The following is a 13,520-nucleotide window of genomic DNA, read 5'->3' on the forward strand; positions in this document are numbered from 1 at the left end:
AATTTTGATTTTCAGGGCACTGAACAGGCAGTTTAGTTTGGGTAGAATTTTCATTTATATCATATTAGCTCGACCTATCCATGAGCAGTTGATGTTTGCCCAGTGAATTAAATCTGATTTTATTTGTGTGAGAAGTGTTTTGTAATTGTTTTCAAAAAGTTTTTGACTCCTCACAGCTCCAGGGTAGAGGGGAGCTCCTGTGGCCATCTATATATCAAAGCACAGGCAAGAGAGGATAAAGACCTTGGAGGAATAAAGGTCTCAATGGGGTGTCCTCAAAAAAACCCCAAAGACTTGGAAGTGCAGTAAATTTGTCTTAGGCTGAGGAAAAGAGCAAACAAAAGAAAAATAATACTCTGACCATAGGAAATTACTTTGGTCCCATGGAAGATCAAAACCCATATTCAGATGATGACAAAATTGAAGGTTCCATATCCAAAACCTCCCAAAGAAATAGAAAATAGGCTCAGACTATGGATGAGCTCAAAAAAAAACTTTGAAAAGAAATTAAGAGAGATGGAGGAAAACTTGGAGGAGAAATGAGAGCAATGCAGAAAAATCATGAAAACCAACTCAGCAGCTTGGTGAAAGAAATGCAAAAAGAATACTGAAGAAAATGATATGTTAAAAACCAGTTTAGGCCTAATGGAAAAAGCAACTCAAAAGGCAAATGAGGAGAAGAATGTCTTAAAAAGCAGAATTGGCCAGCTGGAAAAGGATATAAAAAACTTCTCTGAAGAAATTAATTCCTTCAAATGCAGAACAAAACTAACAGAAACTGATGATTTTGTGAGAAATCAGGAAGAAATAAAACCATTCACAAAAAGCCAAAAATTAGAAGAAAATGTGAAATATCTCATTGGAAAAAACAACTGGCCCTGAAAAAAGATCCAGAAGAAATCAATTAGAAATTATTGGGCCACTTGAAAGTCATGACCAGGAAAAGATCCTAAATTTCATTTTTCAAGAAATAATACAGGAAAAATTGCTCTGAGATCCTAGAAGCAGAGGGTAAAATTGAAATTGAGGGAATTCACCAATCACCTCCTGAAAGAGATCCCAAAAAGAAAAACTTCCAGGAATATTATGGTCAAATTCTACAACTCCTAGGTCAAAGGGACATTACAAAAACTGCCAGAAGCAATCAATTCAACTACCCAGGCTCCATGGTCAGGATTACACAGGATCTGGCAGCATCTACATTAAGGGCTCTTAGGGATTGGAATATGATATTCTGGAAGACAAAAGATCTTGATTTACAACTGAGAATGAACTACCCAGTAAAACTGAATATCCTCTTTCAGGGGAAAAGATAGACTTTCAATGAAACAGGGGACTATCAAACTTTCCTATTGAAAGAACCAGAGCTGAACAGAAAGTTTGATCTTTAAGTACAGAATTCTGATGAACCACAGGTGCGTGGACAAGAAGGACTAACTATGAGAAACTTAATGATATTGAATTGTTTGTATTCCTGCATGGGAAGAAGATACTAATAACTCATATTAGCTTTCTCATTTATTTTATTTTAGGGTTTTACAAGGCAATGTGTTTAAGTGGCTTGCCCAAGGCCACACAGCTGGGTAATTATTAGATGTCTGAGACTGCATTTGAACTCAGATACTCCTAACTCCAGGGCCAATGCTCTATCCATTGGGCCACCATGAACTTTCTCATTTATAAGAGCTGTTAGAAGGAGAATGGGTGATAAAGGGAAGTACTGGGAGGAAGAGAAAGGAGAGGAGTGAAGAGCTAAGATATTTCACATAAGGGTCAAGAAAAACCTTTTTCAATGGAGTGGAATTGGAGGAAGGCAATGGGAATGAGTGAGCCTTCTCATCAGAAATGCCTCAGAGAGGGGCACTAGGTGGTACAGTAGATTGAGCACTGGTCTTGGAGTCAGGAGTACCTGAGTTCAAATCTTGCTTCAGACACTTAATAATTATCTACCTTGGGCAAGTAAATTACCCGCATTGTCTTGCTAAAACAAAAAACAAAACAAATTATATATATATATATATATATATATATATATGTATGTATGTATGTATATGTATATGTACATGTGTGTAGATTTAAAAGAACAGTTTCAGAGAGGAAATAACTTACACACTTAATAGGGTATAGAAATCTATCTTACCCTAGAGAAAAATGAGAAGAGAGTGATGGGACAGGGGGGAATGGAGGGGAGGGGAGGGGTGAATAGCTGATAGAAGAGAGAGAAGATTGTGGGAGAGGGTACTCAGATACAATACTCTTTTGGACAGGGCCAGGATGAGAGAGAGAAAAAAAAAATAAATGATAGTGGGGAGGAATAGAGTCGAGGGAAATACAGCTAGTAATAGCAACCATGGGAAAAATATTGAAGTAACTTTTCTGATGGACTTAAGATAAAGAAAGCAACTCACCCCAGACATAGAGGCATTAGACTCTGAACACAGACTGAAGTACATTTTTTTCCCTCACACTATTCTTGAGGTTTCTCATTTTCTGGGGGGGGTAGGGGTTTTATATTTACTCTTATAACAAAATTATTATACTAATATAAATTAAATCTAGGGGGAAATAAATAGATAAATAAATGAAAAAGTGAATAAACAAATAAATAAATAAAAATTAAATTTAAAAAGAGCTGAAGTGCTCTGAAATGGGACTTATAAAACATCTATGCTTCAGTTCCATAAAAGGAAGTCATGAGACTTATTCAAAGAGAATTCAGCCCCAATCTCAGTGCTACTCCTAAAACTCTACTACCCTCTGCTTCCTTTTTTTTCCCTGGACCAAGGATCAGAAATCAGGATCAACCAAACTGAGAGTAGACCCAGAGGCAAGGCTCTGGGCTCCCTGTCTTCTTCCTTCTCCTCCTGCCAGATTGATCATTTGTGGATGGGAAATTAAATTTGTACCAAAAGATCAGGAATTCTTGATTTAAAATTATTATTTTTTATATGTAAGAAATTTCATTTGATCCTGTGATTACCAGATTTTTTAAAAGAAAAATATGATGGATTTACTAAGCCTTTGAGTCTATATTTGTGGTATTATAATTTTCATTATTGCTATTATCTTTTTTTAATTTTTACATTGATATATATTTATGAAATGAAACATGCGTTTCCACAGCATAATGCAGTTTATGTTAAAAGATAGTTGTACTTGAAATTGAAAATCTACTAAATATAAATTGCTTTTCCTTTCAAATACACATTAAAATTATTATTTATTTTTTTCCTTTTTTTTCTATCTACTCCTCCTAGAGATATCTATCGTTAGAATAAAATAAGTATGTATTTTTGTAAGAGTGGTTGTGTGCGTGTTTGTGTGTGCCTGTGGCTCGTGTGCTTGGGGGGGGGGTGAGAAAGTACCACAGGAATCTACTAGGGGAAATAAAAAATCAATGCTGCTATAAATAATAGAAAACAAATATATTAAACACACCAGGAAAAAATTATAAATTTTTAAAAATTAGGTGCAATGAAGACTAATTTCAACTTGAGGGATTATCAAAGATTTTGTGCAAAATCATAACCTCAAAAAGAAATGAAGGGATTATAGTTGTCACATAGCCAATATTCTCATCTTTAAAATATCAAAAATAGGATTAAGTCCTAAAAAAAGAACTAGAACAAAAACATACTTACATAGATGTGTATATATGTAAATGTTGACATATGTATCTAGAAAGATGAATGCATCTTCAACATGCAAGGAAAGAAAAGAACAATTCCACAAAAGATAAATGGAAGTAAAAGAAAGTGAGAAGTCAAGATTACTACTGGGAGTGGAAATAATATAACATTACTGATGACTACGTTGGTTTAAGATTATCTACTGTGGTTGAGGGGATCATGTAAGTAGTGTTCCATTGATTCTTCTGATGACATTGTTTCCTCTAGTCAATGGGTCAGCACGGTAACCATTTCACCAATGACCACAAACACTGATAGGATGGGTTTATTTTAGAATACTAAAATAAATAATGGATTCATTCCATCCCAGGTAATCTTTCATCAAAATAGGGCCATTTTCCTGGGGGACTTTGTTGAGGGTGACTCTTTGAATTCCTTTATTCTACCTTATGTATTCATCATTTTGCAGATTTGACAGCCCAAATATATAATCTCCTGGGGTTTTTTTTCATTTTTTCAAGGATAGGGGAAAAAACATCCTCCTGATCATCTTGCCCATGGCACCTGTAATCTTTTGGTTCCTCAGGCTGTAGATGATGGGGTTCATCAGTGGAGGCAATATTGTATAGGACAATGCAATTAGGAGATTTTGAATAGATGATGTGTCTGATATGCTCTTTAGGCCTGCAAGCATTACAGAAACGATGAACAGCAGGAGGACAATTAGCTGAGGGGAACATGTGGAAATGGCCTTGTAGCGCCCTTCCACAGAGGGAATCTTGAGTACAGTGGAGAAGATGCGAGCATATGAAGCAATTAAAAATGCAAAGCAGGATAAGGAAACACTTAAACTTATCGCAAATAGGACAAACTCAGTATTAAACACATCAGAAGCTAAGACTTTGAAGAGATGAGGGCCATCACAAAAAAACTGGTGAATCACATTAGATCCTCTAAACGGTTGGCGGAACATGTTTCCTATGTGAATAGTTGAATAAATGAGCCCACTGAGCCAGGAACCAGATGCTGCCCAGAGACAACGGGCAGGACTCATGATGATGCTATAATGTAGAGGGTGGCAGATGGCCACAAAGCGGTCATAGGACATGGCTATAAGCAAAGCATACTCTGCTGCTACAAAAAAGGTACAGAAAAAGATTTGAACAGCACAGCCAAGGATGGACAGAGAATGAATCCCAGAGAAAGAATTCACAATGAATTTAGGAAGAATGACTGAGATGGTACAGATATCCAGGAGGGACAGGTTGCTCAGGAAAAAATACATAGGAGAGTGAAGGTGTGAGTCAGTAATAACTGCAGCAATGGTGAGAAGATTCCCTGTCAGGGCAGTCAGGTAAATCATCAGGAACAGCACAGCATGTAGGACCTGCAGCTCCTGCACACTGGAGAACTCCATGAGGAGGAACTCTGTGATGATGGAGAAATTGTTCATTCCTAATAAGTCATTAAATAACAATATGAGTAGAGGGGAAAAAAGTGATGAAAAGAAGTAAAATACTTATTCTGAAAGAACCTGAAAATTATTCTGTTCAATTATAACTTAACAAAAGAACACAGTATATTTTAAAGTCAAAACGAGGTGAAAGTGGAACTTGCAGTAAGAATGGTAAGGCTAACCTTACTTTCAAATGTCCTAGGAAAGAGTTTTAGATCTTTGCTTCCCAGAATGACCAAAGGAAGTTACACATGATGAACATAAGGGAAGCGAAAGGTAGCACTTCAGAATTGATAGAGGATTAATACTACCAAGGAGAGGAATGAATCCCACACATCTATGTGCCTGCATACAGACACATACATAAGAAGTGTGTTCATAGAAATGCTTACATACAAATATAAATATGTGTATTTCTATATCTAATTTATAATTCTCAATGATCTTTCTAAACATCTGTTGTGATATCAATCTTAACTCTAGATATAGATTAATAGAATGATTTACACTTTTATATTAATACTTTGGATTCACAAAAGGAATCTGAAAGTATTCCAACATTCTATAAGTTAATATTATTGATAGTATTGTTACAAAGGAGGGTAAAGAAAAAACATGTCTCATTCAGTTTTTTGTACAAAGTAACAAAGATCTTTAGTAGTAAACTCAGAATTTGACATCAATTATCCTGACTCTACAATGAACTTTCTTCTTATAAAAAAATAGAAGTGCAAAAATTTATAAAATCATTCTCAGTGATTTTTCCCCCATTATTGTTATAATTTTTCAGATGTGTTGACTCTCCAGATCTACATGTGGGACATACTGGAGTGGTTTGCCTTTTCTCCAACTCATTTTGCAGATAAGGAACTGAGGCAAACAGGGATACATGACTCCTCAGGATCACAGAGACAATGAGTGTCTGAGACCAGTATTAATCTCATGAACTGACTTCAGGTCTGGCATTGCTCAGTGCTACCTAAGTTCTCTATGACTCTACCCTGTATTCAACTGACCACAATATCCTGCTTAAGATTTATGTAATTGGAGTTAATTAAATAGAATATAACAGATTAGAAATTTCATTTCTTCTAAAATATTCCTCACAAATTTGTTTGTTTCCTATGCTAATCTTTTTTTGTAGTCCAGACTTTTTTGCATTTAACAGCTATTTCTAGAGCTTAGATTCTGAGTTTTCATGTAAGGAATTCAGCAGTATTTTCATATCTAGATTAATTCCAGTTTTGTTAAGACTGACTTCATTAGTGACTCTTTTCTGAAAAGACACAGATGCTCCATGTGTGTCCCAAAACTTGAGACTATCAGAAGTCATTTTTTGTTTCTATTCATACTGAAGAATTTCTACCTGAAGAAATAGTATTTTTATCCTCACTCATTGACCATCTTTACTCTAAGGTGGAAAGGACTTCTTGTTCTTATGAGATTATCTTTCTTCGAGTTAGACAAGACCAGACTAAGGTTCATTGCATTCAGTAATCAGAAGATGCAAGTGAGAATTCGAGAGCTATAATTTTTAGAGATAATTTTACCATTTCCAAGGCATTTCATCCTTAGTGTGACTTCTTGCTTCCTCTGGCTTATCAGGGCCAGAATTTGTAAATTTAGCACTTTGGATGATATAGTGTGCCCTGTCCCTACTACAGCCAACATTTATGATCCCTATAATCTCTGCATCCTATTTCTTATAGGATCAGCTACTAGGTAGATAAACTTATAGAAGAGCTAATTGTTTTGAAAAGGAATTAAGAATGTTATTGATTTTATTTCTACATATACCTCCTAAAGAGAAAACTGTCTACCAATGCAGGTGGGCAAGACAGACAGAGATAGCAGAGATGGAGATTATAGAGATAAACAGAGAAGGAGATTGTGATAGATATACAAGTAAAAATAGAAAATGGATCAATAAATGAATATCTGCAAACTATAGATAATAATAAATATATTGATGGAGTCATATACAGATATATCTTTATTAATGTATTTATCTATATATCCCTGTTTTTACCTGTATGTATACATATTAAATAATGTTTATAAAGTTATATATGTATGCATTTATGTATGTAAAGAACAAGAGACAGGTGATTTATTGATAGGTCGATCGATAGATGTGAATCGCTGTCCTCAATCTCAAATCCTCTTCTAGCCTTCAACATTTTTCCCCATCTTTCCCCCCCAATTTTGAACTACTAAGTCAACATTAGAATTCATTTCTAATTTTCCAAGTATTCCATCATTAAACTCCCAATTCAAAGTTTTTAACAGCATTGCCTAAAGTTGAGAATCTGAATTCATTGACCTAGCACGACCTTACCTTCTGACTTATATAATTTACCTTTAATAGACATACATTTATATACATTTATACTATGGTCATATATACACAGATACACACACATTCATGAAAATGAAATGTTGATTGTTGTTCTCTGGGCTTCTTTTTCCCCCTCAATAACCTAAACTGTGAAAGCAGTCACAGACCTCTAAATCTCAGAGGACAATGCAAATTTAGAGGATTTCAGGTCTTAGCATCACTTTATTTAAAACTAAGTAGCATTTGCTCTATATGGATTTTCTAGTCAGTAGAATCAAAGTGATCTAGGATCTACTTCGAGCCATTCCAGAAGTGGCAAAAAAATACTGATTAACTGAAGGTCAAACACTTTCTTTGAAAATTGTTGGCAATTCGTTGATGTCCTCACTAATGTCATTCATTCCTGTATGTAGGACTCTTTCAAGCATAATGATAGGAACAGAAACTCAAACCTGCAAATGGGTACCAAATTATATAATTCCTGAGGTTACAAAGGAATAAGAAAGACATGTAATGACAGAATCTAAGTTTCAGAGTTTGGAAATGGCAAAGTCTGGTTTAAGAATAGTATTCTGCTTTCAAATTCATCCATCTTTCAACTGAATTTATTCAAAAGTCCAGTCCATCACTGATGCAATAAAATTGAATTATAGATGAGGGATTGGAGGAAACAGAGGTGAAGCTAGAAGTGACACAGCTTCTTTGTCCTACCAGATATTTTGGGGTTTGCTCCATCAAAAAGATTAAGTTATGGAAATTGACCCACTAGTCAACTCTCCTTGTGATCAGTAACACCAATTGCAATAAACTGAAGGTTGAACTGGGGTCTGTCATCATAGTCACAATGCATCATAGTCACAATAAATGTGACCTATTTGCATAATACTTGAGATTCACAAAGTATATTACTTAAACCATTTCTTATGAACCACAAATTGATGCTGATTTATAAAGATCATACTATTCACATGTTACTGGCATGTGAAGGGGTAATCAGTGAGGATGAGGCTTACACATTGTCAAGTCACAGTAAGTCAACAGCGATTAAGTATTTGCTTTGTCCTAGACTCTAGGTAAGCTTTGAAGTTACTAAGAAAGGCAAAAAACAGTTGCTGACCTCAGCAAACTCACAGTCAATGGAGCAGATAAAGTAAGTAAATAAGGATGTAAAAATGATATAGACAGGAAGAACTGGAGATGATCTAAGAGAGAAAACAAAAAAAGGATTATCCATGTAATAAGAGCCAGAAACAAAATTTGAACTAAGATTTTACTTTATTCCAACCCAATATTTTATCTTCAATATGATGCCAAACTATGTCTTACAAAAAAGAGTCACTTATACTGTGATTATAGTTTTGAATTCCACACATGAAACATCTTAACAAAATGATCTAGTAACAAATAAAATAATCCTAATCCTAATGAAAATACCTGAGATAATTGTTCAGATGTGCAAACATTCCGGTGTATGTTGTTTCTGTCATTAGACTGTCTAACTACTTAAAACTCTGTACATAATCTGGAGACTATTTCCTTCCACACCATTTAATTCCATTCTCCATGGTATATTCAAAAACAAGGCAAAGCAGTGAAATCTAAACCTCTTAATCTTCTGGCAATCTGGAGAATTGTGGTAATTCTTATGGCATAGTACTAGTGAAATATACTGCCCAGTGTCATTTGGAGAAGGTTCTATGAAATCTCTAGAGGACAAGGCAAACAGCAGCATCTCCTTTGTTCCTATGAATTCTTTGTCTATCCCGTGAGTATTGTTAGTTAGGTAGAATCCTCTGCATAAACAACTTGGTGAAAACTTTCTCCCTTTAGTCTCATTAAAGTATCAGTCATAAAAGTATAGATTAATGGAATTCTCTCAGTTCATGAGGGTTTAAGTTGAGTCAATAAAAATTTATTGAATGCCTGCTGTACACCAGGAAATGTATTAATTGTAAAGGAAATGGAGGGAGGAAGATGAAGGAGGAAAGTATCCAGCAAAGGGGTATGAGGGAGAAGACCAAAGGCGGTGTACCCAATAGAAAATTAGGGCAAGAATGTGTTGGACTCTCCCATTAAATGGGGAGTGGTGATAATAAGGTGTTAAAACACACCCAATGTTCACAGAGGTGACCATTAGAAACACAAACTTTGTAGCTTCAAAGAAGGGAAGGAAAATTTCTTGACTATGCAGCTAAGGAGGGAGATTGTCTGACTCCTCAAAGTATTTGTAAGCAAGGTCGAGATGTAGCAGATATTCAGTAGGAGTTGTTGTTCAGAAAAGGATAAAAGTTCTAGCAAAGGTGTGGGACAGTGATAATTGCAGCAATATTGAAAAGATTCCCCATTAAAACAAGCAAGTATATCAACAGGTAGAAAATAGTATATAAGATGTGCATCTCCCATAAATCCTGTGCCCTTGAAAATAAACATTAAGACAAGATTAAACTGTTCTTTCTACCTTTATGGAACATATATAATCTTATCATTCATTAAGTAAATATTCTTAGATATGACTTAAATCACAAATTACATGACAAACATGATGAAAATTACTTTAGATAGGTATAATTGGGGTCACTAAACACATTTCTTTTATTATCTCAGAGAAAAGGGTGTTAGAAAAGACTTGGATAAATATTTAATGAGGGACCCCAGCAATGCTGACTTCATTGACAGCTCAATTCGTTCCCTGCACTTCATTGACTCTTTAAGAGAACTACTGCTCCTTTGTAAATACTTCCCCTTCCCAATTCCTTTGATGATTTCACTTCTAGTATTAAAATAACTTATCCTGGAAATTTATGGATTAATCATGCTTGTATCTGTAGTTTGCTTTTTATTTTTTTCCAAGTGATCATTTTTAATTGTTCTTATTCATATAACATGTAACAATTTTTTAATATTATTTTAATTGACTTCCATATTCTCTCTCTCTTTGTCTCTCCCCAAGCATAGCATGAAAAGATAATTTGATAAAAATTATACATGTGCAATCTTGAAAAAATTTTTCTAAATTAATGAAAATGTAGATAAAAATAAAACACATTAAAAAAACAAAGGAAAATAAAGGAAATTTTAAAAAGTAGGGTTCCATCTACATTTGGATCCATCAATAATTTCTCTGCAGGTAGATAGAAATCTTCATTATAAGTTGGATCATTGAATGACTGAAAATAGTTATTATTCAGAAGTGAGTTCCTAAGAACATTGCTGGTAATATGCTCCATTACCATGTTCTCCTGGCTCTGTGCTCACTTCATTTTGCAACATCTTATATGTCTTCTCAGGATTTTCTGTTAACTGCCATCTATCCAAAATCTATCCATGTTTTTCCATGACATTAACTATCTATCTCATCTTGTCTTAAGCCAAAATCATGGATTTTGTAATAAGTCTCATGTTCTCATTATTTAGGAGTTGGCTTCAGTATTTAACCTTCCTTTATAAAACCTGAATTAATTTCTTTATTGACAGATTTGATTCCAAAAGTCTTCTGCAGCATCAGAATTCAAAAACTATTAATTCTGAAGTGCTCAGCTCTTTTAATAACTCTCATACTTTTCTACTAGAAAAGCAATGTGTTTGACTGTATTAACCATTTAAATAAGGTGGTTTCTCTGCTTTTTCAGTTTATTGATCAGATTTATCATACCTTTTCTTCCAAGGAACAAGGATCTTGTAATCTGAACCTGCAGTTATTTCCTACAGTGACTGAGTCCAATATTATAAAAATCTGACAAGGCTTCCATTTCTTCTCCCCCCTCTTTTTGCCAGGAAGTGGTAGGATCTAAACTACCAAGACAGCAATTTTTTATTCTACTTTTTTATGTGAAGCTTCAAACTAGCCTTTACACTTTCCTCTTTTACCTTCATCAAATAATTTCTTGATTACTCTTCAGGACTTGAAGCCATTAGAATGGAATCTTCTGCTTATTTTATATTGTTGATATTTCTTCCCACAAACTTTATTCAAGCTTTTGATTCATCCTTTCAAGAATTTCAGTTGATATACTCTGCATTTAAATTAAATTAACAAGGTGAAAATGCACAGCCTTATTGTGCTCCATGAGTAATTATTTATCATTTATATATAATATATGTATATATGTACATATATATATGTAATTGTACAAAATATAAAGAAATTGCTTATAAACACATCAAAATAACTGATTTTGTAGAATTCTTTGACACTTTCTTAATGCTTTCCCAAAACCATCAGGTACATGTTTAATCCCTATTTTACAAATTAAGAAACTCATTCTTAGAATCTGAAGTAGCTATCCCATGGTCACAGGGCTAGTAAGGACCTAGGCTGATATTTGAATCCAGGATTGCTTTCCCTATGTTCAGCAAGAGTTTAACTAAATTACATAACTTTTCATAAAAAAACCAATTTTTTCATAAAATCTGTAGAGGAAAATTAGACTATTTTAATGTGAAAAAAGATCATGGAACATTTCATAGAGAAAGAAACTTTTCATTCTGGATATTTAAGAAAGGTTGAGATATATAAATGTATAATATTTCAAGAGTAAAACCTTCCAATAATAGAGAGCAAAGGAAAAAGGACAGGAAAGCAAAATAGTTTAGTACGGCTGGAACCTTGGTTTGTGTTTAGGAGATGGATTACAAAGTACATTGAAGTAAAACTTTAAAGTCTCTTTAATGATAGGTTAATTTGGTCTTTTCATGGTATGTAATTGGGTGATCATTATCAGGATCATTTTGCATAAAAAACAATTTCAATAGTATTTCAGATTGATGACAAAAAGAGTAGAATTTTGGTTATTTCACAACTCTACACATCACTTCATCAAGGACTAGACAAGGTGTTTAACAATAGAAAAGGAGTTTGGAGGGGAGAGATTAGGCAGAAATCTTTGAGGTGTATTCAGGTGCCTAAGAACCCATTTGAATTCTGCTGGATGGTTATGTGGGGAGTGCTTGGATAATGTGTTTTGGAAGAAAAATCTGCATTCACATTAAAGGAAACTAATCGTAATGAGTCATGAATTAGGGACTAGGTTACACAATGATTCAAGTCTAAATTCACAAAGTATGATGCTTTGGGAATGCAAAGAAAATGAACATTAAAACATTTCATCCTTTAAGACATTGATAGTCTAATGTAAAGCATAACATGGCAGAGCCATATGTTTGTGCCTTTAAATGTTAATTACATAAAATATAATGAATAAATACTTTCACAAGGGAGAGCAAACCCATAACTGAGAGGATAAAAATGACTTGCTATTAAGGGCACCTGAGCATATCTGAGCTGTACTTTGAAGCAAGTAAGGTATATGCAAGACAGAGGAAAGGATAGAGACTAGGGAACATAGGAGTTCACTGGAAAAGAGAATTGAAATGAAAGATATGATTTCAATTAAGGAAATCATGCCATTTTGAAATGAATGCATGGTGTTTCGCAGAACATCCCATTATCTGATTCTGTACATTCTCAAGGATTTTCCTCATTTTACCTCCTGGTTTCCCTGAATTCCTTAAAGATTCAACTCAGGGGCAGCTAGGTGGCTCAGTAGATAAAGCACCAGCCCTGGAGTCAGGAGTACCTGAGTTCAAAACCGGCCTCAGACATTTAATAATTACCTAGCTGTGTGGCCTTGGGCAAGCCACTTAACCCAATTGCCTTGGAAAAACCTAAAAAATAATAATAAATAATAAACTGGCCTCCAGTCATTGAAGGCAATTTCCAGTGTTACTTCAACATATTTTGCAATCCATTTTCTAAACATGAAGCCTAAATTTAATTCAAACTAGATTATTTTATTTTCTTGTCTCTTTTTCCTTTGTTCTCTTTTATTAGAAGGCTTTATTCTCACACTTTTATACATTTGCATAATTATTCATTTGTATGATTTCTACCTACTATTTCTCTTTGTGTTCAAGGAATTCATTTCCCCAGAACAGCAACGATGAAAATGAACCATTTATACCTACAAGGATCTACTGAAAAGAAAATTGTCTACCTTTGCAGCTGACAAGAAAGGGGAAAGAGACAGAAGTAGAGATGGAGCTGGAAGTATAGATATAGTGATATAAGAAAGAAAAAATAGACGATGGAAAATTGAAT

At 34.3% G+C, this 13,520-nt stretch overlaps 1 protein-coding gene across 1 annotated transcript; it reads right to left on the minus strand.

Moving 5' to 3' along the window:
• Nucleotides 1-4,137: 4,137 nt before the first annotated feature.
• Nucleotides 4,138-5,082, minus strand: LOC141519460 (olfactory receptor 14I1-like). The gene has a single exon (XM_074231698.1). The coding sequence runs from the start codon at nucleotides 5,080-5,082 to the stop codon at nucleotides 4,138-4,140; it is 945 nt and encodes a 314-aa protein (XP_074087799.1).
• Between the last annotated feature and the right edge of the window lie 8,438 nt (nucleotides 5,083-13,520).

The sequence above is a fragment of the Macrotis lagotis genome, chromosome 3 (genome assembly GCF_037893015.1).
Source record: "Macrotis lagotis isolate mMagLag1 chromosome 3, bilby.v1.9.chrom.fasta, whole genome shotgun sequence".
Lineage (NCBI taxonomy): Eukaryota > Metazoa > Chordata > Mammalia > Peramelemorphia > Peramelidae > Macrotis > Macrotis lagotis.

Bases quoted from the DNA above. Each gene is read 5' to 3' on its own strand.
- LOC141519460 (XM_074231698.1), bottom strand. From the start codon at position 5,082: ATGAACAATTTCTCCATCATCACAGAGTTCCTCCTCATGGAGTTCTCC.